The sequence below is a fragment of the Diadema setosum genome, chromosome 18 (genome assembly GCF_964275005.1).
Source record: "Diadema setosum chromosome 18, eeDiaSeto1, whole genome shotgun sequence".
In the NCBI taxonomy this organism is placed as follows: domain Eukaryota; kingdom Metazoa; phylum Echinodermata; class Echinoidea; order Diadematoida; family Diadematidae; genus Diadema; species Diadema setosum.
Window position 1 is genome coordinate 8,885,838 of NC_092702.1, and position 25,112 is coordinate 8,910,949.

The 25,112-nt window shown below is 40.3% G+C and overlaps 1 protein-coding gene across 1 annotated transcript; it reads left to right on the forward strand.

Moving 5' to 3' along the window:
* The first annotated feature begins 1,065 nt into the window (after nucleotides 1–1,065).
* LOC140241739 (uncharacterized) lies at nucleotides 1,066–24,874 on the forward strand. Its single transcript, XM_072321490.1, has 11 exons — nucleotides 1,066–1,219; nucleotides 3,322–6,952; nucleotides 7,652–8,487; nucleotides 9,422–9,641; nucleotides 10,140–10,278; nucleotides 10,839–12,053; nucleotides 12,683–12,845; nucleotides 15,050–15,224; nucleotides 15,846–15,909; nucleotides 16,357–16,456; nucleotides 22,877–24,874. The coding sequence occupies exons 1-11, from the start codon at nucleotides 1,166–1,168 to the stop codon at nucleotides 22,919–22,921; spliced, it is 6,642 nt and encodes a 2,213-aa protein (XP_072177591.1). The 5' UTR covers nucleotides 1,066–1,165; the 3' UTR covers nucleotides 22,922–24,874.
* The last annotated feature ends 238 nt before the right edge of the window (nucleotides 24,875–25,112 follow it).

Sequence of the window (25,112 nt, forward strand, 5' to 3'; positions counted from 1 at the left end):
TTTTTATGCAAAATTGCAATTTTCCTGATATCTTTGTGAAGCAGAAAGAACAGAAAAAGAGACATACTATATGTTCATAAAGGCTGTTTATTTTAAGCTGAAAAGTAGCATCCTAATACACCAGTAAATATGTAGGTCAAGATTGGCGTTTTGGTGAGATAAAATGTACAGTGTAGAAGGCATCAAGCATACTACTCAGCAGAATCAAGTAATGTGGCTGCAGTGGCCATCTTGATCCCAGTCAGTAATTAGTTTGAATGACCAGTGATTATTTCCTCTGTTATGGAAGCACATCTGCTGCAGAAGCTAGTAAAAAAACGATGACAGCAATTATATATTCCTCTGTGAAACATGGGACATCAGTGAAAATTTATGTAGAAAATAGTACGTTGTTGGGCACTTATCTATTGTTCAGATTTAGCTCTCAGTGTCATAAAGTATAGGCTAACCTTGGTAAAGTAGTGTAATTATTGGGTTAATATACTGCAATGGTACAACTACAAGCAGTTGAGTATTGTGGCTTGAAGTGACTTTGATGATATTTAGTGATAACTACTTGAGTCATGTCATTCAACTTAACAGTGATTTGTAATTAAGTCAGTTTGATTTCATGTTTCTGCATGTATATCATAGACCTATTGAAGCATTGCTTAATTACTAATGTTCAGATTGAGATATTTACATTTACACAGTCACATATGCACATATTTTAGATGTTATTCAGAATGTAATATTGCACTAGTGCAATGATGTATGTCTTGATTCCTAAGAGGAAACCTCCATTTCAAAAGAAAAAAAAAATGTTTTAATAATCATTGTCCATTTTATTCTTTCATGCATACCTGCCGTAGCCCCTGAACCTGAATGACACAATTGAATGTTTCTCCATGAGCCACACCATTACCTCTTTCAGTGACATGAAAATGTACTCCTTCACCTTACAATGCAAAATGCATTGCCATCCATTTCTGTGTAATTGTATGAGTGCCATTGCTGCGCATAATTCAGCCTCCGTTTCTTTCTTACACTCATCCCGTTGCCTGAATGCAGGTGGCCCAAGGGGGGCAGCATGCTCACACACCCAGAATGACCGACTCGGAGTCCATTTAGCACAGCACGGAGGCCATTCCCCCGAGTGCTTAGCAGTCCATGCATCGCTGGCACCATGAGTGAACAGGAGATACCCAGGAGCAGGTCTGCCTCACGCTCCCCTAGACAGGTGAGGATCAGTGCACTTTAGGGATGTATGACCCCATCCTTCTGTCATACCGGTATTTGAAAATTGAATTAATTATGAATTTTGCCTTATGAATGGTCCGAGCAAAATAAACAACATGTGAAAAAGATGCTAATTGCCCATTGCCTTTCAATAGCAAGACTTTGATAAATCCTTATAACAAAGTTTTATTGAGAATTTAAACTGTGAGAAATGTATCTTGTTGAAATATAATGATTCATTCATAGTGTGGCTTGTAAATGGCTGCTGAATATTCAGGAAAAACAGTATTCATTCAGTGTTTGAATAAAGTTTAGGTTAGACTATTATCTTGTGATTGTTTTGTAGTCAATGTCTACCTGTAAACAAATTGTCCAACCTTTATCCATCAAAACTCAAATGAGCTATTGAGATATTAGATTTTTGATAGGTATAGTACATCTTGGATAACAAAGCTTAGAAAAGCCTTGCACAAAGAATCTTTCTTATCAACCATATAAACTGGCTGCCCTTTTGCATGGAGTAGCTAGAAACACCCATTACGTACTTCCATACATGAAATTTGTGCTGCCCCTGGTCATTAACCTGTATCCACCAGTGTCGTAATGCAGTTTAGAAGCTGTCGGTGCCAGAGACAATGTATTTCATGCACATTTACTTAACTGTGCTCTCTTTACTTCATATTGATATCACTGACACCTATAAGAAAAAAACTATATAAAGATATTTATATCAGTTGAAAGAGAAAATTGTCTTCATTGTAAGAAGTAAATCAGAGTCCTTTGATGAATTATGTGACATTACATTCAATATAAATATTTTCAAGTACATGAAATGCAAATGTAAGAATAACCATTATATTGCTTTAATTCAAAAGAAACCACTCATGAAAAGTGGAAAAAAGTCTTTTAAAGGAAAGAGAATCAATATTTTTGAAATCTTCATGATGTAGGCTTTCCAAGGATGTACAACTCATCTAGGGTATTATGCTTACAAATATGAAGAAATATTGAATGGAAAGTGATAGATAGTTGTGGACTAATAGTGTGGTCTAACTTACTGATCTATGGATGGGACTACAGTGAAATATGTATGCGTATGGCATTGTTCAATTTCAAAATAAATGTAGACCTCTTCCGTTAGCTGTAAACTTCAAAACTTTATCAGTGAATGCCAATCCCAACAATAGAGATAGGCAGAAAGGCAAGAGACTGGGATATTAGGTCAAATTTTGAGGGCTATAAAAAGCTCAATAAATGACATCATTGTCCAAGTTATTTTTGCAGCAGTTTATCCTGTAAATCGACGATTGCAGCATTTGCACACAACTGGATGGGATATCCTGTAGATTGGCAGATATGGGTTAATCAGTTTGGTTTGCTGTGTATAGAATGAAATGTCTAGAGTCCTTACTTTTTGTTTTCTGTTTGCTTAGGCATAACTTATGATGTACACTGTATCAATGAGTCTAAATCTTTGTCAGATTATGTGTACTGTGTACACAACAGTAGTGTCACTCATACATGTGTTTTTGCAATGCTAGTCAAATTGTACATGTCTGTACTGTGTAGCTCCTTTACTTGAATCAGCATTTTTATTTGGTTAATCACACCTCTCTTGTGATACATTTTGTTTCCTACAGTATTTTAATTGATACTTTTAAGCAGTGGACAGTGCTGTATAGAACAGTTTAGAATTAAATATTGATATTAACTAGATTTACAGGTTATTTGTAAATTAAATAAATCCTTTTTTAGATATTGCAAGGCAACAAGGCAACACTTAAGGTACATAAAAGAAAGTATTATGTGTATCTTTTTTTGTTTGTTTGGTGTAGATGCTTCAGAACCCAGTCCTTTTAGTATGTTTGTGTCATGCACATACTTTTTAGCTGTATTGTATTTCTTAATTTACATTTACATTCAATTGCCTGCGCCTCACCATGTCAACATTGTTGTTGTTGTTGTTGTTGTCATGTGACAGCAGTATGAGGTATCGTCAAATGGTAGGCCTACTGAGCAGTCATGCCAACTTGACATATTTTTCATTCTGGCCTTACCCACACCCATTAGATTATGGCTTCTGCTTCTTATGTTTCGTCATAGGACTCCTGGTATACTTTGGTCCAGGAGGAGGTCCTGGTCTCATCACCATGCCCTTCACCAAGGTTTTCTGGCTCTGGAAGCAGCAGTCGGGCGTCGTCCAAGGCCAGCAGTGTGTCTTCCACTCCAAGGAGAACCCAGCATCCACCTACCTCATCAACGACGACTGCTGCTAGTGATGGTCACTCATCTACTCTTCAAAACTCTACTCTTTCCCAGTATCCATTAGAGGAGGAGTCCCCTGTCCCTGTGGTGGCATCAGGTGGCACTAGTGTGTCGGCTGCCGGGCAGGAACACACTGGTGCAGATGCACACCGAGATGTCATTTCACCTCTCGGGGGAGTAACTAGGGATGATGGTAGGCCTGCAGATGACCTCTTGCCAATACCTCCTCTCAATCTTGCGGCCCACATGGACTCGCAGGAAGGAGATATGCTGAGACCACCCACTGATGACCATGGAGGCATCATGAAGGAGATGTCTCCATTTGTGGAAGATGACGAAGGCACCATGATGAGCAGTGATACAGATATCCCTATTCCATTCTCGGATGCTGATGAGAATGATGGCAGTACCTCAGAAGGTGCAGGGGGGTTTGGTGGAAGTATGGTCAAAGATGCTGTTCAAGAGGCAATTGCTGAAGTTTCAGCTGACCTGGTAAGTGGAGCACTCTCCATGTCCATATCGCATCATGAAGTGGACTCTGCCAGTGAGCAAGAAGAACTTAAAGATGATGCTAATGTTCTTACTCTTCCTCCAAAGAGTGCAGATCAGGAGATTGATGAAGATGCCCAAAATTCAGCTGCGACAACGCCATGGCAATCTGAAGGAGTGGAGCAAGCAACACCTTCTCCAGTTGAGCCTGCACAAAGAGAAGGGAATGGATCAACATTGGTTGAAAATCAGGAAAGTCTGTTGCCAGGGGAAGATAGAGAAACAGGATTAACAGATGCTGTATGCACTGACAGAGACATTCTTAGGACAGTAGATATAAATGAATGTGTGGATGGTAGAGCTGAAGTTGTGTCAAGGGAATCTGATAGTGAACGTCTTGCCCTGTCTGATTGTGACTCTGGCCACATTACTTCCACTCACTTTGAGAGCAGTGCCCAATCAGCTCACCAGGAACAAACTGAAGTGACCCCTCAAACCGAGTATCAAAGAACCTCTGTTGAAACTCATTCAAAAGACTCCTTAGATGCTAAATACTTATCTCCAACAGAGGTGGATGTTCATCAAGATGCCCAGTCATACATCCAATACCCCAGAGATCTGCAGAGCTCACCTCATCACATCGGCCTATCAAGTGACGAAAGCTACACAGGTGATGGTCGACGTGACAGAAATGTGGACAGGCATGGAAGGACCGCTGGCATACACCATGCTAAAAGAGATCAGGAGAGTGAAGGAGATCTGCTGGCAAGGAGGGTGGCACTGCTCCTCCAGGTCAATGGAGATTTTGATGCAGAAATTGCAAAATGTACAGCCACCCCACCAAGGGCTTTGTCTGGCAGTATGTCGTCTTCGGTGACAGGCAGCCCTGACAGCATAGAAGAAGCCAATCTTCCTCTTGGCATTCTCTCAAGAGATGCCAATGGTTCACCAGCAGCCCATAGGAGAGGAGACGGTCAGTCGTTACCTGCAACATCTAGGACAGACTCCAGTGGCAGCTCTACAGACTCGCTGGCAGAGCATGTCAGGCGCCTTCTGCAGGAATCTGAAAGTTTGCGCAGGCTTCATGAGGCAGGTATCGACACCCAGCAGCTCCTTAATATCCAGGCTGAAGTTGGTAAGAGTTCTCCAACCATATCTGAGGCGAGCACATCAAGCTCTGTGCGAGATATCATCAACAGAGTGGTGAGGCGTTCAAGGACCGGTAGTGAGAGTGATGATGGTGTTCAGCTGCAAGAGGAAGGCCACTTGACACCCTCTCCACGTCTGCCAGTCAGTGCTGGAAGGCCAGTTGGAATCACAGGTTCACGGTCACGGGAAGATTCTGGGCTAAGTGACAGCAGCAAGATTACATTTCAGCAAACATTTCAATCCAGTCGCGCCAAGGAAGGGGCTCATTCAGTAGAGTCACACCACTCTTCTGAGAGCACTCTCACCAGGGACTCATTGTCACAACGAGTTCAAGAGCTTCTTAGTGTTGTTGGTGAAGGTGTAAGTCAACCATCTGTTGCACCCGGTGGTAGTCTTTCTAAAGAAGATCTGATTGCCTTGATGCAAGTGGCTGAACTGGAAAGAAAATTGAGTGAAGGATACATTCCATCACAGAGGTCCTTTTCTCCAAGATCAACGCAGAATTCTCGCATGTCATCTGTAAGGGATGGTGTCAGCGGTTCTGTTTCTGGAAAAGACACTTCTGTTGCTAGCGCTGATTCATTAGCACTTCGGGTCCAGGCTATCCTTGGTAGGGAAGCTCCAGGTGAAAGAGTGGATCGCATAATATCTGAGGCACTTAGTGCTGCAGAAAGGAGTCAGTCTCAGTCACCTTTAGGGAGCAATTATTCTAGTCCAAAATCCCATAAGACTCCCTCTCCGCGAGATGTCCAAGATCCCTCCACAGTTCCAAGTTTGGGATCTGTAGCTGACCTGGTTGAGCGACCATATGGAGCATTTGATCGGGCACGAGATATGCTGACTCTGCACCTGCAGCGCCTCACTGATCGCACATTTGATCACAGTGTAGAGATGGGCACACCCTTTCAACAAGATACTAATGGTAATGTAATGAATATGAAGCAGTATGATCCTCAAACACTTCACTCATCACAACAACTGTCTCATCATGAATTCCAAACACCCTCTTCACATTCAATAAGCAAGCCGATCTCCTCTGAACATGTGTTTTACGGACTCTTGCCAGAACAAATACCTGGCAATGTGTGTATGGATCACGATCAAAGTTTAGGCGAATTTCATCCATTGCCGATTGAGCATTCACCAGCAAAGCAGAAACCATGGCAAAGAGACCCACCCCAGCAGTACCATCCATATCAGAGGTCTCCTAGTAAAGGGCAGCGTTCCAAAAATGAAAGTCTGCAAAGAGATAATAGTAGTGACTTGGACGACAGCCTATTTATCATGGCAAGATCGAAATCATCACCAGAGATCAAGGTGGACAAAAAGCTTTTTCCTGGAGTAGAGTCATTTGCTCCCTCTCACCAACGTTCCGGCTCTTGGGGGAGGCAGTCACAATTCCAACAGATGAAGCAACCTCTACCTGGTAGCAAACTCCCTGTTCCTTCACGCAGTGATGCAGTGCATGGGAAGACCTATTCACAGGAGCAACAGTATCCCAGTCGTCCAGCCTCCCAGACTCCACAGCATCTGCCCTCCCAGCAGCCACAGAGCCCTACTGCTAGTGAGATGTACAGCACCAACAGTTGGCCACGGTCCCTCTCTAAGTCCAGGTCCTCCAGTGGGATTACCACCCAGGGCCAGAGCCCTGGATCACAGTCAAGGCAGAGCCTCACAAAGGACCCCTTTGTGACAGATGGGTTCCTGAAAGCATACAGACCTCCAGGGAGCTCAGAGGTTATCTACACGTATCCTGTTGATGGACAGGGAGTCAGGGCTACCCATGGCTCTCCAACCATGAGCTCTACCACCATGGAAAGCAGTCACATAGGTTTGTTGGCCCCATATTCGTGGGATTTAAGTCATACACAATGTTCTGCATTCCGGTTTCATAGTTTAGGCGTACTTTGATTTCTTTAATTTCCCTCTTTTTTTTAACCTCACTGCTGAATGCTACACTATACTGATGATGCACAGATAGGAATTGTGCGCGTAAGGTAACTATGAGATGCTTAACCCACGAGGCAAAAATTAGTGGATTTATGCTAACTTCCATATTTACCACATGCACACTATTCTGACTGATGCACGAAAATCATCTGTTTTATTGAACAGGAAACAAATTTCTTTGTCAGAAATCAGTTTTTTAAATCATGTAACGTGATGGTTGATGTACTGGATGCATTCCCATTTGGCTTGCCATAGACAAAAATGTGATATCATGCTTTCAGTGGCTATTATGAGGAAACGTGTGGTCAGTAGAAATTAACACACAGCTCTCGACCAATGAGATCGCAGGATTTTGGCTCCTTGTGCTATGATGCATTCTGTTATTAGCACCCAGTCTTCTTACTGTATTATTTTTAAATCAATTTACGGGATTTAATGTGTACAATTTCTTTGATATTATACCTACCGTGATACACTCAGACCAAATGATTCATGTCAAAAGTGCTGAATTATTTTACATCACTTTTACTAGTCCATATTCTTAACACTCTCCCATCTCCATTCCTCTTCCAAAATTTAGGATCTGATGATGCACATGCCCCATCCTTTCCTGCTGGTACCTATGGAAGTAGGACAAGTCGGGACCCAACAAGTCCATCTCCCCACTCTTCTAAGATCCCGAGATTTGATCATGGTTACAGCAGATCTCCTCCCAAAAGTCCCCAAGACAGAGGCAGAGGACAGTCGCTCACAGCAGACAGCCTGCTGGAGGGTAGACGCTACAGGAGATCGCTCAGCGACAGCGGCAGGCAGGAAATACAGAAAGAGAAGCTGAGTCGCCAGACGTCCCTGAGTCCCCAGCACAGAGCGGGAAGAGCGAGAAGCGTTGGTTTGAAACGGGAGCACTCCAGATCCCCACCGGAATTACCTCCTTTCTCCCAGCAGCCTTACAGCTTTGGTGGCCAGCAAAGTGGACCACAGCAGAGAGATGTCGCAATCACTGGTCCTCTAGTCAGAGACAGAACCATGATGGACAGATCAAGACAGGAAGGGTACCGGTTCCAGGAAGTGCCAGGTTGGGAAGCTTCCCGAGTAGGTCGCTCGCAGATACCATCCACAGCATATCAGCCCGATGTGCAGTACCGACAGCAGTATTCTCCTTCCAGCCGAGTGGCTCCTGTACCAACCTCGGCTGCTGGTACGACATCTCCAACAAAGATTCCGCGCTACAGACAAGGACCAGACCAGGTTCCAACAAGGTATGCACCAGCTGGCAGTGAGAGGGCAGAGAGGAGGGGGCCAGGTGTTGCAGACTATCCTGAGAGGCATTATCAGCTGTACGGAACCCAGTATGGCCCAGACGTACCTCAGCTTCCCGGCACATATAGCAGACAAGTTCTTGAGAATATCCTACAGGTGAGTTTGTACTGTTCTTATTTACCTCTGCCAAGGGAGGAGGCTATGTTTTCCTTACTGTTGATTCGTTTGTTTGTTTGTCCATGTGCAAAAATATCTCAAAAAGTTGTGAAGAGGTGTGGATGCAGGAAAGGTTGATGACACAAGGAACAGATGATTAAATTTTGGTTGTAATCTGGGAATCTTTGTGGATTTTATGATGGATTTTCGATATTTTTGGCAGGTAGGGTCAATGAACTTGGAAGTTCAAGCTGTGCATATTTGAGGTTTACATGCACGCACTGAAGTGCGTGCGTTAGTTTCTGCCGGGGCGCGCCGCACAGCTGAGGGTTGATGACGTAACAAAAGTGAGCTATTTTCAGCATGCATGAGTGGAAATCACTGATCTCTATAGAAGAATAAGATCATTGGTGGCAAAACCTGCTTGGCGGAGGTCTGCGCTCTAAGAGTGCTTTTCTAGTTGGAAATGAAGTGCTTCTCTTGGTTACCATGACGTGCAAGCCCTGTTGCTTTATAATATTGAACAGAGGTTTGTACTAGCCAACCCTTTCCAGCACATAACAACTGTTACTGTCATTTTTATTATTGGCTTTTCTAGAATGTTCTGCCCTAGAGGAATGCTGAAAATGATGAAAGAAATCAAAATGTTGATCATAATGATGATGATAATAGTACAGCAGTAATGAAATAAACTTCTGTTCTCACACACAAGTCACGAGGACATTGTTGGAAAAACAGAAAACATCTTGTCAGAAGATTCTAAAAGCCCTTTGCAGGCTACAATGTCAGGCTCTCAAGAGACCACAACTTTATTCATACCTCTCATCTACCACTCACTACTTGGCTGCATATGCGATGCCTGCATTGCTTTACTACGACTTTGCACAAATGATGAAAGGGCTCTTGAAAGTTTTTTGACCAAACTCTCTACCAGAATGAGGCTGACCCTCGCTATCGGGAAGCTTCCGCCATGTGGGACCAGTACCAGCGGCTCCAGCAGCAGAAGGAGGCCCGGCGTGAGGCCCGGCGTGAGGCTCGGCAGGATGTGAAGGGTGATGAGTCCAGTGTCTCCAGCCTGGACTCACGAAGGGTGGATAGACTGGCACACCTGGTCCAGGACCCAGTGAAGCACACCGTGGACCAATTTGTCCAAGGTATTGGGATAGATTGTGATGTCAATTAAAGATTTCAAATGAGGCAGATTTTACATATGGAGGACATCTGGATCCATTCTTACTTGAAGATTTTGTTCCTATGTACTCTCTCCCCATTGCTGCTGGAGCCTATGACATTTTTACTTAGGGTACAATTCAGACAGGGTCAGTACACATCTGAGTAGTAAATTATTTGGTCTTGTTTAGATATTGTGTATGTTCTTCACACAATATGTATGATGAGCAAATTGAAGTGAAATGCAATTTTCAGTTAAGAAGTAGCATTCAGCAGTATACCATTTTATTTATCCACTCCTTGTGATATATTTGCTGTATATTTTGACTTTTGAGAATTATGTCATGATTAAAAAAAGAAAAGAAAAAAGAAATCTGGCATTTGAATGAGGAAATTCATGCTCTGGTTTGTCATTGAAAGAAATGTCTTGCCCTTATCATACTCAAATATGAAATGTCTCTTTCTCTTTGTGAATATCACAGATGAGGAGGATGGTCGGAGTACCAGTAGTTCAACTGTGACAGATGGCAGCACTCCTCGTCAGAGGAGGAAGTGGGATCGAGACCAGCAGCAGTTCACCCCTAGGGAGCAGTCGCCCGAGAAGATACCTCGCAACGGAGAGTATGTTTTTTTAAATCATTACCACTGTGAACGCCATTATTTGATTGCATGAATTTTACAAATTTCACAAGACCACCAGTACTGGCATTTAAAAGTGCTTCCTGCCATGCTACAAGTGCAATGCATATTGTCTGAAAGCTTGGAAATCACTAACTCACTTCTTGGAAAGGGTTATTGACTTATTTCTCATTCCTTTCCTGTGATTCTTCATCACAAATTTAAGCTTTCGAGAACTTGTTGTACAATTCCCTATTGGTGAAGTACATTGTATAGTGTATACATCATAAGCAGTGACTCGTTGGCACAGAATGTAGTGTCTGGCAGACATAATGAAACATTATGGCAAGCTTTAATTTCATTACGTCGGTGTTCGGATTGTCCTTCACAACAGACTCTGGAGACTTTTACAACCCTTGTGATATTTTATGGGAGTCATAGGCTCTGTAGCAAGCACTCTCTTATGACACTATTCAATATATACATATGACCCTTCTCAAGCACAGCAAGGTTCTTCAAGATGCCATGTGAATGCATATTCTATTTCTGTATTTCTTGTGCAGGTTTCAGCGGAGAATCTCCCCAGAGGAGATCGCTGCCATTGTTCAGACCTCGCCAACCAAGGAATCGAGAATACCACGATCAACAAGTCAACAGAATGGACACAAGCATCACGAGAGGAAGAAGAGGAAAGAAACTGATGTCTCAGCGAAGAGATCTCCAGAGCAGTCGGCTGAGGCCAGTAGGTCTTCCACCCTCCAGAATGACACCAGCCAGGACACCCTGACAGAACTGGCTGCTTCGCAGGACATGAGTCTCGAGTCGGACCGATTGCTGCAACTCCTCGGACCGGACGGGATTCGCAAGTTGAGCTCCAAGCTGGTGAAGCTGCAACGCAAGATCGACAGGCAGCGCGAGCAGCATCGGAAGCGGGTGGACGAGAAGGGCCGAGACGAGTCGGCGAGAAGAGACCCCTCAAAGAGGAGAGGACACAGAGAGGAAGCACCTCCTGCCAGCACACCGACCGTTGACGAGTCGATGTTGTCATCCACTGCCTCCACTCTCACTGAGGACTCTTCAGATGTCAGCAACGGTCACCACCGCCTTGGGAAGCAAGCTTCACTGGAGCCGTCGTTGAGTCCGGTCCAAGAGGCATCCTTCAGATCGACAGAGGAATCTGTCTACGACACAGCAGAGAGTTCTCCTCCTGAGGCTAAAGCCCAGGAGAGACAACCGGACAAGACAGAGAAGGCGAAGGAGAGTACGTACCTTGCCAAGCGAAGAAAGGACTATGCGCACAAGGACGACTTCGGTGTCACCTACAACACCGACTCTCTCAGTGATACCGGCTCAGATGTCAGCATCCCGTGTGCCTGCAGGCCAAAGAGGTCCCACTCTATTCATGGCATCACCAACCGAGCAAGAGAGCAGGCCACTGAGAAAATGAGCAAGCAGACCAAGATGGATGTGGAGAGAAATGAGGTGTTCAAAAAAACGTCAAAGAGCTCATCAAGAATTCCAGTAAGGGACATTGAAGGTGTGAGAGAAAATGGGGCAGCAGCTACCCGGGCACAGGAGAAGCCTCAAAAACAGGCAAAACCTGGTACGGCCTTTGTGATCGATGTTGGTCAAGAGAACAAACTGGCATCCAAGGATAATGTTCTCACAAGAAGGCAGAATGACGACAACAAAGAAGTGACGGGCAAAGATGACGAGAGGAGGAGAAGAAGAATGGAAAAAAGGGAAATAATGGGCCAGGAGAATGAAGCCCCATCAAGGTAACTAGATGCATAATTCTTATTTCCTTGCATCACAAAAAAAAAAAGAAAAGAAAAAAGAGCCAAACATTTATTTTCAGTAGAACACACTCGATGTACTGAGTAATCAGAAGAAATCATTAATCATGTATTCATGGCATGGTTTGTATATTCAATTAAAATTTCTTGTGAATTTGCTCTGAAATAGATGTGTTCATGGATATTTCCTCAATTATTGAATGCTGAAAGGAGACAAGTGACATTTATTTAATATAAATGTCTGTCCCCTAGGCAATATATTGGGGCACAAATTAATTTTCCATATCTTGTGTATGAGTACTCTTTTGTGAGTGCACACCAATGCGGTGTTCTGAGTGAGATTTATGTCGCAATGAGTGCTGTATAGAACTGCTGCAACAAAAAAAAAGTAAAGAAAAAAAGCCTGGTTTATTTTGGTGAAAATCTGTTGTAAGTGTATTTTTGGTTTGTGATACAGAATGACATAAAATGTTATGGAGGAGGGAGAGAGGGTTTCCTAAACCAATTGCAGTAGAAAGAAGAAATGTTAACAGGACTTTCATAGAAATTACTTTTCATAAAGCAAGTAATTTGAAAAATGTCTTTGTAATTTTTTTCTCTCTCTTTACCAGAATTCCAAAGAAAATAGTCCAACCTGTTGCATGGTTTCAGCCTTTAAGCAAGAAGATGCCATGGCAACAGGACACACCCACCAAGGCCAGACCGCAGCCAATGAGCTTTCCAGCCAAAGGGGACGAAGAAAATATCAAGGCGGGTGACAAGGCTTCTCTGCAGGTATGATGAAAGGATTTTTGATTTTCTTCTGTGTATGCATGTATTACCTGGAATTGACTAAACACTTACATGTACATTTAGTGTATGAACAAGGCATTATGATTATGTTGCATGAGATGTGGATAAACCATGGCATCATTGTTTGTTAATATCCCAGAGTCATGTTTTCGATCCATGTCATCATTTTTTATAGTGTGACATACTTTCAGTTGAAATGACAGGAATGGAAGGGAATTGTGGAAAGATATCATGTTGTTATCCATAGGAAAGGAAGCAGTGTTTAGAAATGAATGGGATATTGAAGTAGAGCCAGGTGCTAACTAAAAACAATTTCGTCAATTGTCATTGTAAATCGTTTTTCGTCAAACATTTTCGAAGACATAGCATTCACAATCGTCAATTTTCATTCAAATTTGTCCCTCCCGCTGACGGATCGCAGAATGTGAAGATCAATGATATTCGTCTTTGTTCACACAATTTCATGAATTTTTCATTCAAATTAGTCAGATGTTGTCGATTCTTTATTTTGATGGTGAACCAACTTTAAGTCGACATATGTTTAGTTTCTCTCGTAAACTGTAGTGTTACACATTATTCCCTAACCATTTGCTTTAACAATACACAAAAAACAAGACTGCCAACAAAAATGATTGAAGGATAAACGACAGTCAAAAGTCATAACCCAGGACAGTATGTCAGTGTCACATTTTGAACTTTAACTCGTAATGTTCAGGTTTTCGCATCATAATGCATGAAGCAAAGTTTAAATTTTGTACCCTGGAAAGCAGCAAACATAATTATGTTATCCATTCTTTGATATTAAACAGGTGATAATTTTACACTTAAATTTTGCCCTTAACCCTATTCTAACTGGGGGGGGGGGGGGTCAAATTGACCCCCCCCTCGACGTTTCGCGCCACGATTCCGCAACGCGCAAAGATTTTGCCGCGTCGTTTCATGACTTTTTTCATTGAAGTCTCCCGCATATTTTGAGACCAAATTTGCGAGTCCAGGTACTTCGTTCTGATGTTACGTAATGTTTTGCATATGCATGTCAACCTCAAAACAGCTCAAATTCATGATATCGTGTGCAAATCCAATGCAAACTGTGTTTTTTTGTTAAATTGACATAAATTAGATTATTTCAACTTTTAACCGTTGAAATAAATCAATTCTAATGTAGATAAGCTTGAAAAAGTGCCTCCAACAAATTTTGGCAAAAAAACAATAGAAAACAAAAGATCGAAAAAACAATAAAATACATAAGAAATCAACAAAACAATAAAAAACAAAAGAAATTGATTTTGATTGTGCTATTTTTTTTACAAGAAAATTGTTTAATGTGTCTTGAGGAATTCTGACACAAAAATTTGGAAATCCTTAAGTCCTTTTAATGGAGTTACAGGGGAGAATATGATTTCATGCATAAATTTGCATAATTAATTTACTAAAAATAGAAAATCAATATTTTTGGATTGTTTGACTGTGTAATCTTGTAGTTGACATCTGGCTCTATGTTCAGGCAAAATTTTGCGGCAATCGCGCCATCAGCGGCCGAGATCTGAAGGGGGGGTCAAATTGACCCCCCTCAGTAAAAACTTGGTCTCAAATAGCCCAGTTAGAATAGGGTTAATCATGTTTGCCTAGAAATCATTTGTCAGTGTTTTCGTTTGCGAGACGGTATACGTACATGTATGTTTGTATCAGTGTGTACTTGGATTGCTTGTGTGTGTGTGTGTCTGTATCTGTGGTTCTGCGTGTGTGTGTGTGTGTGTGGGGGGGGGGGTACTTAGGTGTATGTTAACTCCTGAATGTAAAATGTGTACGTTTACAGGGAAAAAAAATACATGAATGACTGGAAAATTACACCGAGTAGAGATATGAGACAAATATGAATGAAAATTTAATGAAAATGATTGACAAAAGACGAAATTGATCCTGCTGTTTTGAGTGCTGCGAGTGAGACTGACAAATTTGAACTGTAAATGACGAAAATGTATGCCAAATCACTAACTTGAATGGACTTTATTTGAAAACGAAGGGCGAAAGACGAATTTGAAAGTAAGATTGGCCTACTCTCGACATTCCGCGACGAAATTGAAGTAAAAATTTGTGAAATTGAATGAAAAAAGTTTGAAAATGAATGGGAAAACCTACAATATCTGCTATTGTCACTCTCTCCCATTTTCCCACTAACCTTGCAGGAAGCTTTCGAGAAGTATCGCAGCGACTTCATCTCGAAGTCCCGTGAGCGGCAGCGCAAAGTGAAGCTCGCCGCAGAGGAGCGCCACACCCAGGCAATGTGCGAGCTGGAGCGAGCCCAGATCTTCCACGATCAGAGGTCCAAGAAATCCAACCCCAATGCCCACCCACTGAGTGGTGAGTCCCCTTGTGCACCTTTGCTTCATGTCAAATCTATGTTAAAGGTTGGCTTTTGCTGCTGATTATTAAAAGATTCTATGAGTTATGTAGCTTTGCCTTCCTGTGAAACAGTCTTACAGTCTTGAGTTATGCAGTTCTGCCTTTCTGAGAAACAATCTTACAGTGAATTTAATCAAAGTGTTCTTGTTCAGGACCAAGTATTTTTTTTTTTTCTTATTCGTGGGTTTCATTTTTTGTGGTAACATATTTATCCTTTTTTGAATTTGTCACCTTATTTGTTAGACATTCATGATAAAACACTTTCAAACTGCCATTTCATATGCATTGCTGACTGAATTTACAGGTCTCCTTACACTCGTTTTCATCTCGATTTCCATCTCATGTGTCCATACCCATACTTACATGAGGAGATGCTAATTTAGAATATGATTACTGCCGTAGGGCTAGAACATGATTCAAGGTGTTGTTTTATTTTTTTTTTTCATTTGTTCATGTGATCTTAAAAGTTAATCTTTGCGTAGTGATTGTAAAATAACTGCTGACCATAACTTTCAATCCCCCATTCATTATAATGTTGCTAAGCTCGTTCTATTCTGACATTGCTCTTTCCTTTTCCAGACCAACACCACAATCCCAAAAAGCGTGCAATATCAAAGCGACAAATGAGGGAGCATACAGAAAGGTCAGTAATATGAGTCTATTCTTTCTCTTTTTTATGTGTGTGTGTGTGTGTGTGTGTGTGTGTGTTTTGTTTTATTTTGTTTTTTTACCCAGTAAAGTTATATCTTTGAAGTAATACTCCCAGTTGTCATTATAAATGCCATACAAAAAAACATACTCACTGACACTGTAATGAAGATATTTCAATAATTTATAGAATTTTCCACAAATTGCAACTTCCTGTCAACTTGATGCTGTAGAGAGAACCTAAGTGTGACATCATAGACATTCATTGCCATGGAAACTGGTTCTAAACAACCTCACATAGCCCGAATGTATGTGGGAAAAAAAAAAAGTTGCTGACCATGCTCAAACAAAAGACTGTGACATCATCACTTCATTACTCTAGACTAGTCAAGTCAAATGTGTCTTTTAACATGTATCTGTGTCACATCCCTCCTGTTGACAGGTTGTACAACCGTCTCCCTGAGGTCAAGCAGAAAGAGAAAGAGAAGAAGAGGATGCAGGATTTTGAGCTGAATCGACTCCGGGCTCAGCTCTACCGCAAGGTATGTCATTGTAACCTTGACATGAAAAATTCTGCTGCTGAGCATCATTCTTTTGCTCAGTGCTTGAAACTGCATGCACCCGAGATTTTATTCCTGCAGTGGATATGAAGCATTTCTTCTAATTTCTTTTTTATATATCCATAGGATTTTTTTACCCTATTTTTTCTCTTTGTTTGATGTATCTTTAAGCATACATATTTCTACCTTTGTTGAAGTGAGGTGTCAATTTGCCCCCATGCAGTAGTTCGGGTTTGTTTTTCCCCTCCTTTGTCTTGACAGGTTCTAAGATTTCTCCATCTTGATGGTTGCAAATAGATGTATTGTTTGCAAGCTCTTACACTGTTGTAATGCCCAAATGAATAATGGGCTTAGATGATATTTAGTATTGATAGAATTTAGCCTGCATCTAGATTCTTTGTGTGAATGTGGTCGTAGTTCATTAATTTGTTTCCTGGGTTTAGTGTGTTTTCACTTGTAATTTTCTCTTTGGGTATGCACCTTGGTGTTTGTAAGAAGCTTTTCATACAAATGAAGTTGAAAGGAATTTTGTTTGTGGTATGATATATTGCACATTTCCATATAGCCAAACGGTTGTCATACATAGCTTCTTGAATATCCTTCTTTTTGTATAGCCACAGACGGTAATAATAATAATTGTATACGTGATACAGTTGACCTGATGCAAGTCAGTCTCTCACGAGTCGATAACTTGGCAAAGTCAGAGCTCCTGAAAAGTATTGTTGTTTTTTTTAAGATAATAAAGGGGAAGATTTCCCCAAATACTCGTGTGGATTCAACTTATGGTAGAGTGGTTGTGCAATAAATGTGAACAGGTGTTCAATGAAGGTTGTGGATCTTCACAATGATTTTCAGGCTGGTAGTGTGTCAGAGAATTCCACAATTCTTATCAAGATTTTGCTATACATTAGGTGGTATTGAACAATATGCCGTGGGAAGTAATGTCTATTATACTGATTTCTGGCATAGTGTTTGTTTTGTGATGGTGATGTTGACTAGATCATTGTTGAAAATGTATTGATTTAATGGCATGGTTTAAAATAGGTTCACTGAATTGCTAACAACGTGACCTTTGTTGTGTTTTAGGAAAATAAAACAGGGCTCGTACGGGTCAGGGAATTTCTGGAAAGTCAGGGAATTTAAAAATGCTTTTTCCAGAAGCAAAAAGTCAGGGAAAGTCAGGGAATCCGTCTATTTCTTCTGGAAAGTCAGGGAAAATCATTTTTCAAGATATTTGTTGAAATGGTATTTGATTTCTCCTATCAACAAAGGAAAAATAGTTTGGCAAATTTGTGGTTTCTCGTATTAAGATCGTTTTCGTTTGCGTCCTTCATGTGCATATGCACGTGTACTTGTGTGTATACAGGACTATCGACTGGCAGTGGTGTAAGGTGCCATGGTGCCTTTGTGTACACATACATGTATGTGTGACACGAGCGCTGCTGGCGATGTGATTGGCATTAATTGCGTGCATGATCGAAGCGTCAGTCATCTAATAACACGAATGTATGATTACTTTTGGATCGAGTTAGTGCTTTGATTTTGATATAAAATTTGAATTAAAGCATTTTACCACAGAATATTGACAACATAATCATTTCAATGTAAATAATTTTGCATCATATGCCACTCATGTGTTCTTCAGAACCTCTCAAAAAAATCGTGTCTGCTTAGCTTACTCGACGGACGATATCGCAACCTCGTGGTTGCTTTCTATATTTCCAAAGGCGCAATTATCGCAAGTCCGCATTTAGCCTGCGCATATACCGCGCATGCGAGCTCTAGCTACATATGTAGCTAGCGCTACTTTGCTGCAGTGCGACCGGCCTATCTCATGGTTGTTTTCCGCAAGTCTGCCTTTTTGTAGGTACATGTACAGTCAACCTCGCGTATGATAAGTCGACATAATCGGGACTGAGCAAAATACGTCGACTTACGCGAATGTCGACTTGTAAATGAAAACTAATTTCCCCTGTACAGAGTAAGATTTGGATCACAATGCGGATCGCTACCCAAATCTTACTCCTTTTGCCGCCAAAACATGCCAACTGACATAATGTTTTAGTTTATGCATAAATATCGCGCGGGTTAGTAACGACAACGCACATTTCCCAATCTGTAGAGAGATTTTGAGAGAGCGGGATCGGAAACCTTGGCCCGTTTCTAGACACTTCACGTTTTAAACTTGATTTGAAATATCAAACGCAAATTCCCCAAATTGCATTAAATTTGCGATTTAAATTCAAGTGCGTCGCTGCGAAGATATGCGTGTGATTTCGTATGATTCTGTCGAGATGATTCTGTATGATTTCGTATGATTCTGTTCAGTGCCGACTGAGTTGAAATATGTGTGATTTTCCTTCCCTAAGTCGCCATATTTGTTTTACTTAAATTTCTATTGCCATACTCTGAAAATGAATTGTTCTCGCGCTCCGATTTGCAACATTAATTACCGCTCTGTACGGCGCGGGCCCGTCTGAAATAAAAAGAAGAAGAAAAGTTTGTTCATCCGAAAACGACATCTTTCGGACTACTAACCTTCGTAAAAACAAACCTCTTTCCATTGTCGGACTAATTTAACTTTGGACTGAGATTTAAACCTGCGGCATAGCGAACTTTAACAATAATTTGTTATCATTTTTCATTGACATTTCGTGAAGCAGCATGCGTTTCGGTGGTTTGAAACGTCAGTATAAATGTTGCGATGTCTTTCCCCTGCAAGTGCAGACTAAGTTCGGTCACGGCGAAAGTTCCGTTACGAAATAAAAAATAATGCGAGTCTTTTCAACAATAACGCACTTCCGCAAATTTTTATGCGTTTAAACGCAGTTTCTAGTTTCGGACAAAAAAACGCAAGTCTTTTCTGCAACGCTCTTGCGTTTTAAATACAGCGTTGCTTGTGATTTGATGGACTTGCCATTTGATTTTTAGAGTTGCGTTTAAACGCAATTGAGTTTAATTTCCTACAATTTTCTAGTTTCGTATGATTATCAACGCAAGCTTTTTCAGCGTTCCGTGTGATTTGAGGGACTTGCATATGATTTTCAGAGTTGCGTTTAATTCATAATTTTGCTTACGAAATAAAAAATAATGCAAGTCTTTTCAACAATAACACACTTCCGTATGTAAATGTTTAGAGATTCGTTTAAACGCAGTTTCTTATAGTTTCGTACAAAATCCGCAAGTCTTCTCTGCTACGTGTGATCTGATGGACTTGCATTTGATTTTTAGAGTTGCGTTTAAACGCAATTGAGTTTTTTAAAAAAGTTCCCTACAATTTTCTAGTTTCGTATGATTATCAAACGCAAGTCTTTTCAGCGTTCCGTGTGATTTGATGGACTTGCATTTGATTTTTAGGGTTGCGTTTAAACGCAATTGAGTTTAAGTTTCCTACAATTTTCTAGTTTCGTATGATTATCGAACGCAAGTCTTTTCAGCGTTCCGTGTGATGCGATGGACTTGCATTTGGCTTTCAGAGTTGCGTTTAATTTTTTATTTTGCTTACGACATAAAAAGGTAATGCAAGTCTTTTCAACAATAACGCACTTCCGTAGATGTATAGAGATGCTTTTAAACGCAGTTTCTAGTTTCGTACGAAAACCGCAAGTCTTCTCTGCAACGCTCTTGCGTTTAAATACATCGTTGCGTGTGATTTGATGGACTTGCATTTGATTTTTAGAGTTGCGTTTAAACGCAATTGAGTTTCAGGTTCGTACAATTTAGTTTCATATCATTATCAAACGCAAGTCTTTTCAGCAACGCACTTGCGTTTAAATGCAAAAGTTGCGTGTGATTTGATACACCTACTTTTCTTCGTTCATTTACATTTTACACAGTCATTTCACAAAATTAATGAATATTTTCATTCGTTCAGAATGGTCTCATAATAAAGATAAGCGCAGAAAGGATCCCGAAATCGGCCCTTCCGTGAGCTTTTTAAGAACGCATGCACAAAATGTGAAGAGATAATCGGGAGAAAAAAAAAACACCATGAAATCATCGCAGTCCCGCTGACATATTTGAGGTACTAGAAATCGGCCAAAAAGGATCATGAATTCGGCCACGTCGTACACCTTTCAAGAACGCATGTACGAAATGCGAAGAGATTATAGAGGAGAAAAAAAAAGGACACATTTGGTGCGTTCATCACAAAAGATTACAGCCGAATAACAATTCATGAAATCAACGCAATCCCGTTGAAATTTGAGGAAACAATAGGCGCAAAAAGGATCTTGAATTCAGTTATCAAAAACGCATGCACAAATGCGACGAGATTATCGGGAGAAAAATAAATAAAGAACACATTTTTACCCTTCTGGTGCGTGCATGACAAAAGATTTCAACCGAATTGATTCATGAAATCGCCACAATCCCGCTGATATTTCAGGTAGAAATGGGCGCAAAAAAGGATCGTGAATTCGGCCGTGCCGTATACCTTTTAAGAACGCATGTACGAAATGCGAAGAGATTATCGGGAGAAAAATAAAGGACACATTTTCAACCCCTTTTGGCGCTTGCATCATAAAGATTACAGCCGAATAGTAATTCATGAAATTATCGCAATCCCGCTGAAATTTGAGGAAACATATTGGGCGCAAAAAGAATCTCGAATTCGGCCCTACATGCAGTGTATAATTTTTAAAACGCGTGCACAAATGCGAAGAGATTATCGGGAGAAAAATAAAGACCGCATTTTCATCCCTTCTGGTGCGTGTATCACAAAAGATTACAGCCGAAACAATTAATGAAATAATCGCAATCCCTTTGATATTTGATGTAGAAATAGGCGCTAAAAGGATCGTGAATTCGGCCGTGTCGTATAGGCCTGTACGAAATGCGAAGAGATTATTGGGAGAAAAATACAGGACACATTTTCAACCCCTTTTGGCGCGTGCATCATAAAGATTACAGCCGAATAATAATTCATAAAATCATTGCAATCCCGTTGAAGATTAAGGAAACATTAGGCGCACAAGGAATTTTTTGATTTCTGGCCGTGTCGTATATCTTGTAAGAACGCATTTACGAAATGCGAAGAGTTTATCGTGAAAAAATAAAGGACACTATTATTTTCAACCCCTTTTGGCGCTTGCATCATAAAAGATGACAGCCGAAGTAATTCATGAAATCATCGCAATCCCGCTGATATTTGAGGTAGAAATAGGCGCAAAAAGGATCGTGAATTCGGCCGTGTCGTATACTTTTTAAGAACGCATATATACGGAATGCGAAGAGATTATCGGGAGAAAAATAAAGAACGCATTTTCAACCATTCTAGCTGGTGCGTGCATCACAAAAGATTCATCCGAAGTAATTCATGAAATCGCCACAATCCCGCTGATATTTGAGGTAGAAATAGACGCAAAAAGTATCATGAATTCGGCCATGTCGTACATCTTTTAAGAACGCATTTACGAAATTCGAAGAGTTATCGGGAAAAATAAAGGACACATTTTCAACCCCATTTGGCGCGTGCATTATAAAAGATTACAGCCGAAGTAATTCATGAAATCGTCACAATCCCGCTGATATTTGAGGTAGAAATAGGCGCAAAGAGGATTGCGAATTCGGCCCTGCATGCCGTGTACCTTTCAAGAACGCATGCACAAATGCGAAGGGATTATCGGGAGAAAAATAAAGAACCCCTTGTGGCGCGTGCATCAGAAAATATCACAGCTAAAATAATTCATAAAATCATCGCAATCCAACTGAGCACCAAGAGTGTGAATTACGCAGCAAGTTAAGAAACGCATACGTGCGCTGATGTTTAGAAAAAGTGACAAACGCATTTGATACGATCTGATTTTACACTATAATTCACAAACAAACATTCATTTTTTTTTCTTATTCTTTTTCAATTTCTTGTGCAATAAACAATGCAAGTTTACAGAATACTAATCTGTAAAATGTACTTTTTTTTTGGGGGGGGGGGAATAATAGTAGTCCATTAAAAACAAAATAAGTTCGCAAGTCATTTAATGTTTTTTTAGGTTGTTGTTTTTGACCAGTAAATTTTCTGCTCGGACCAGTAAAAAATTGTAAAACGGGGCATATACTGGTTCGACAGAGACAGGTTCGACCGGCAGAAAAAATGGGTTAGTGTACAGCCCTGTATACACACTTATTTTGCTTCCTAGTATTATGATAATGTATTTTTACACACTTTAGAATAACATGTGTACATCGTGTAAAATGGTCATGGAAATTTACATTTTCTGCTCTGGAAAGTCAGGGAATTTTGAAAATGTGAAAGTGTATGAACCCTGTAAAATGAAAGAATAAACCAGTGAAAATATTGTCTGTAGTTCATACATTTTAACTTTTGCTACTCAGAATCGAAGAAGAAAAATAAATCTTAATCTGTTCTCTGGCATTTCCTTTCTTTGTTGTTTATTTTCACAGAAACTCAGTGACAAAGTCAAGAAGAAGCCATGGTCGGGAAATTGAAAATGATAAGGAGTAACCGCTTCCACTTTTGCTGTAGTGAATAAGAGCTGAAAGAAACATGCCGTCTTTGTGTCTTCTGTGCTCCGTTTTTCTTCCTGTTAGACCCCATTCCCAACCATGTCAGGTACATTACATCTTCAAGAAATTGTTCAAACTAAGAAGATAAAAAGAGAATATGTAATGAAGTATATGCTTCCTTTCTGTCCATTCTTTGATAAGACTAAAACTGAAGTTGCCATGTCCCCTTTCAAAGATTTATGCTGTTGATGCAGTAATAGTCAATGTTTTATTGTCAAAGTAAAGACTAGATATGTAAGTCAAATACTGTAAACATTGTTGAGGTTTAGAATTTCAATGCTGATGGGTTTTGTATGCTCTTTTTGTACTACTCAATAGAACCAAAGATGGGACATTGTCCGCGTCATTAAAGCAAGCTGTAGTATTTCATTTTCCCAGTACATTACAAGTGCCAAAGGGATTACACGAATCGCCAAATATTTGCAGTCAGTATCAGAGTTACGTTAATGATTCATCAATAAATGCGAAGATGATTTTGGGAGACAAGGTGAGAAAAATCTCTTCATTAATTTTGTAATTTCGTTCTATGTGTGATGTGCTCTGTCACACTGTAAAATGCATATTTTTGATGATCAGATGTTCACTTACAGTGCCTAATCTGTATGAAGATAATGGACTGGGTATACTGAAATTTGTTTCCTCCGCCATATGTAGACCGAGTTCCCCTTTGTTAAGCCAATGCGCCTGATGGTGCCATAATAATTTATTGATGCCTTAGTTGTTTCTGTCTTTTTCTTTTTTGACACTGTCGACTTTTTTCTTTCTTTGTTTCTTTCTGGGGCCTACTTTGGTGGTTTTCCTGCAATTTTTTCTGAAATGGTAATGAAGACTTTCAAAGCATTCCTTTTGTTCTTGTGCTGTAAATGAAAATGATTGGATTATTTTATGATGTGATTGCAAAATGTACATACCACAGGATACAAGCAGAATATGAATGTAAATAGGCATTTGGAGGCAGGCTACTGTGTAAATAGTAACATGCAAATGTGAAAATGAGTGCAGAGATGATTTGGTTTTTACCATTTTAAGCTTGTAGAATATTAAATATGTAATTTATTTCTCATCTCAGGAGAGTGTTTTGTGTCTTGGTTGATTTAATTTTCTGATAATACATTTTGACATAGAATGTTTTCCAGACTCTGTCCTGCAGGCCTTATGCAGGCAAGTTCATTGCTGTGTCAGTAAAAATATAAAGGGAGCATTGTTTTGGGTTTACAAGAACACAAGAATTGCATCTGATTAGTTGGCCATCTTTTTTTTTTTAACTTTAACTCTTGTAATAAAACAAAACAATTCCAGAGTTAGTATCGCAACTTTCTCAATATCTCAAATTTCTAAATGTAAAACTGCACATTACAGGATTAGTCTTGCAGTTACAGGTAATAATAGATATTGATGTAAAAATGCTGATGGATCGGAGAATGAATACCAATCTTTGATGTTACACGATCCTGTATACGCCATATATTTAGCGAGTCTAAATTTTCGCAATTCGGGAATTCCCAACGATTTTGCTAGTGGTTAAATTCGTGATCGTGGAGTCCTGTACTGAACGGAAAAATGTACACGCGTACGTCACATTCACATCAGGATCAGAGTCGGTATTTTGGTGTGTCTTTAATTTCGTGAATAGCGCCTGACTGGCGAAAATAAAAATCTCACAAAATATTCGGCGTATACAGTAGTCATACTTTAAGCCGTTTTTTTTAGAGAGAGAGAGAGGGGAGCAAGTTTTTAACTGCATGAATGTACTTTGCGTATCGTTTTGCGTGGAAGATAAGAGGGTACTGTCTTCTAGAATTTTATTGAGCTTGCCCAAAATCAAATATTGCATTAGATATTCATCAGCAAATGTTTGATGTGATGTCAATGAATTCAATTGGGGGGGGGGGGGGGTATTGAGTGTAAAGCCCAAGGGAATTCAGTTTTCAGTATATGTGTCAGTTACATGGATAAGAGACCAAACTATCCTAATTAAGATACAAATCAGTGATGCAGTTAAACAGAACAAAATCTCCGTGTTCTAAGCGTGTTGGAATATCAAAGCATTCACAAGAAAAATTGGTCTTTCAAAAGTCGTTGTGAGCAGAGTACCCTTTAATCAGTCACTTTA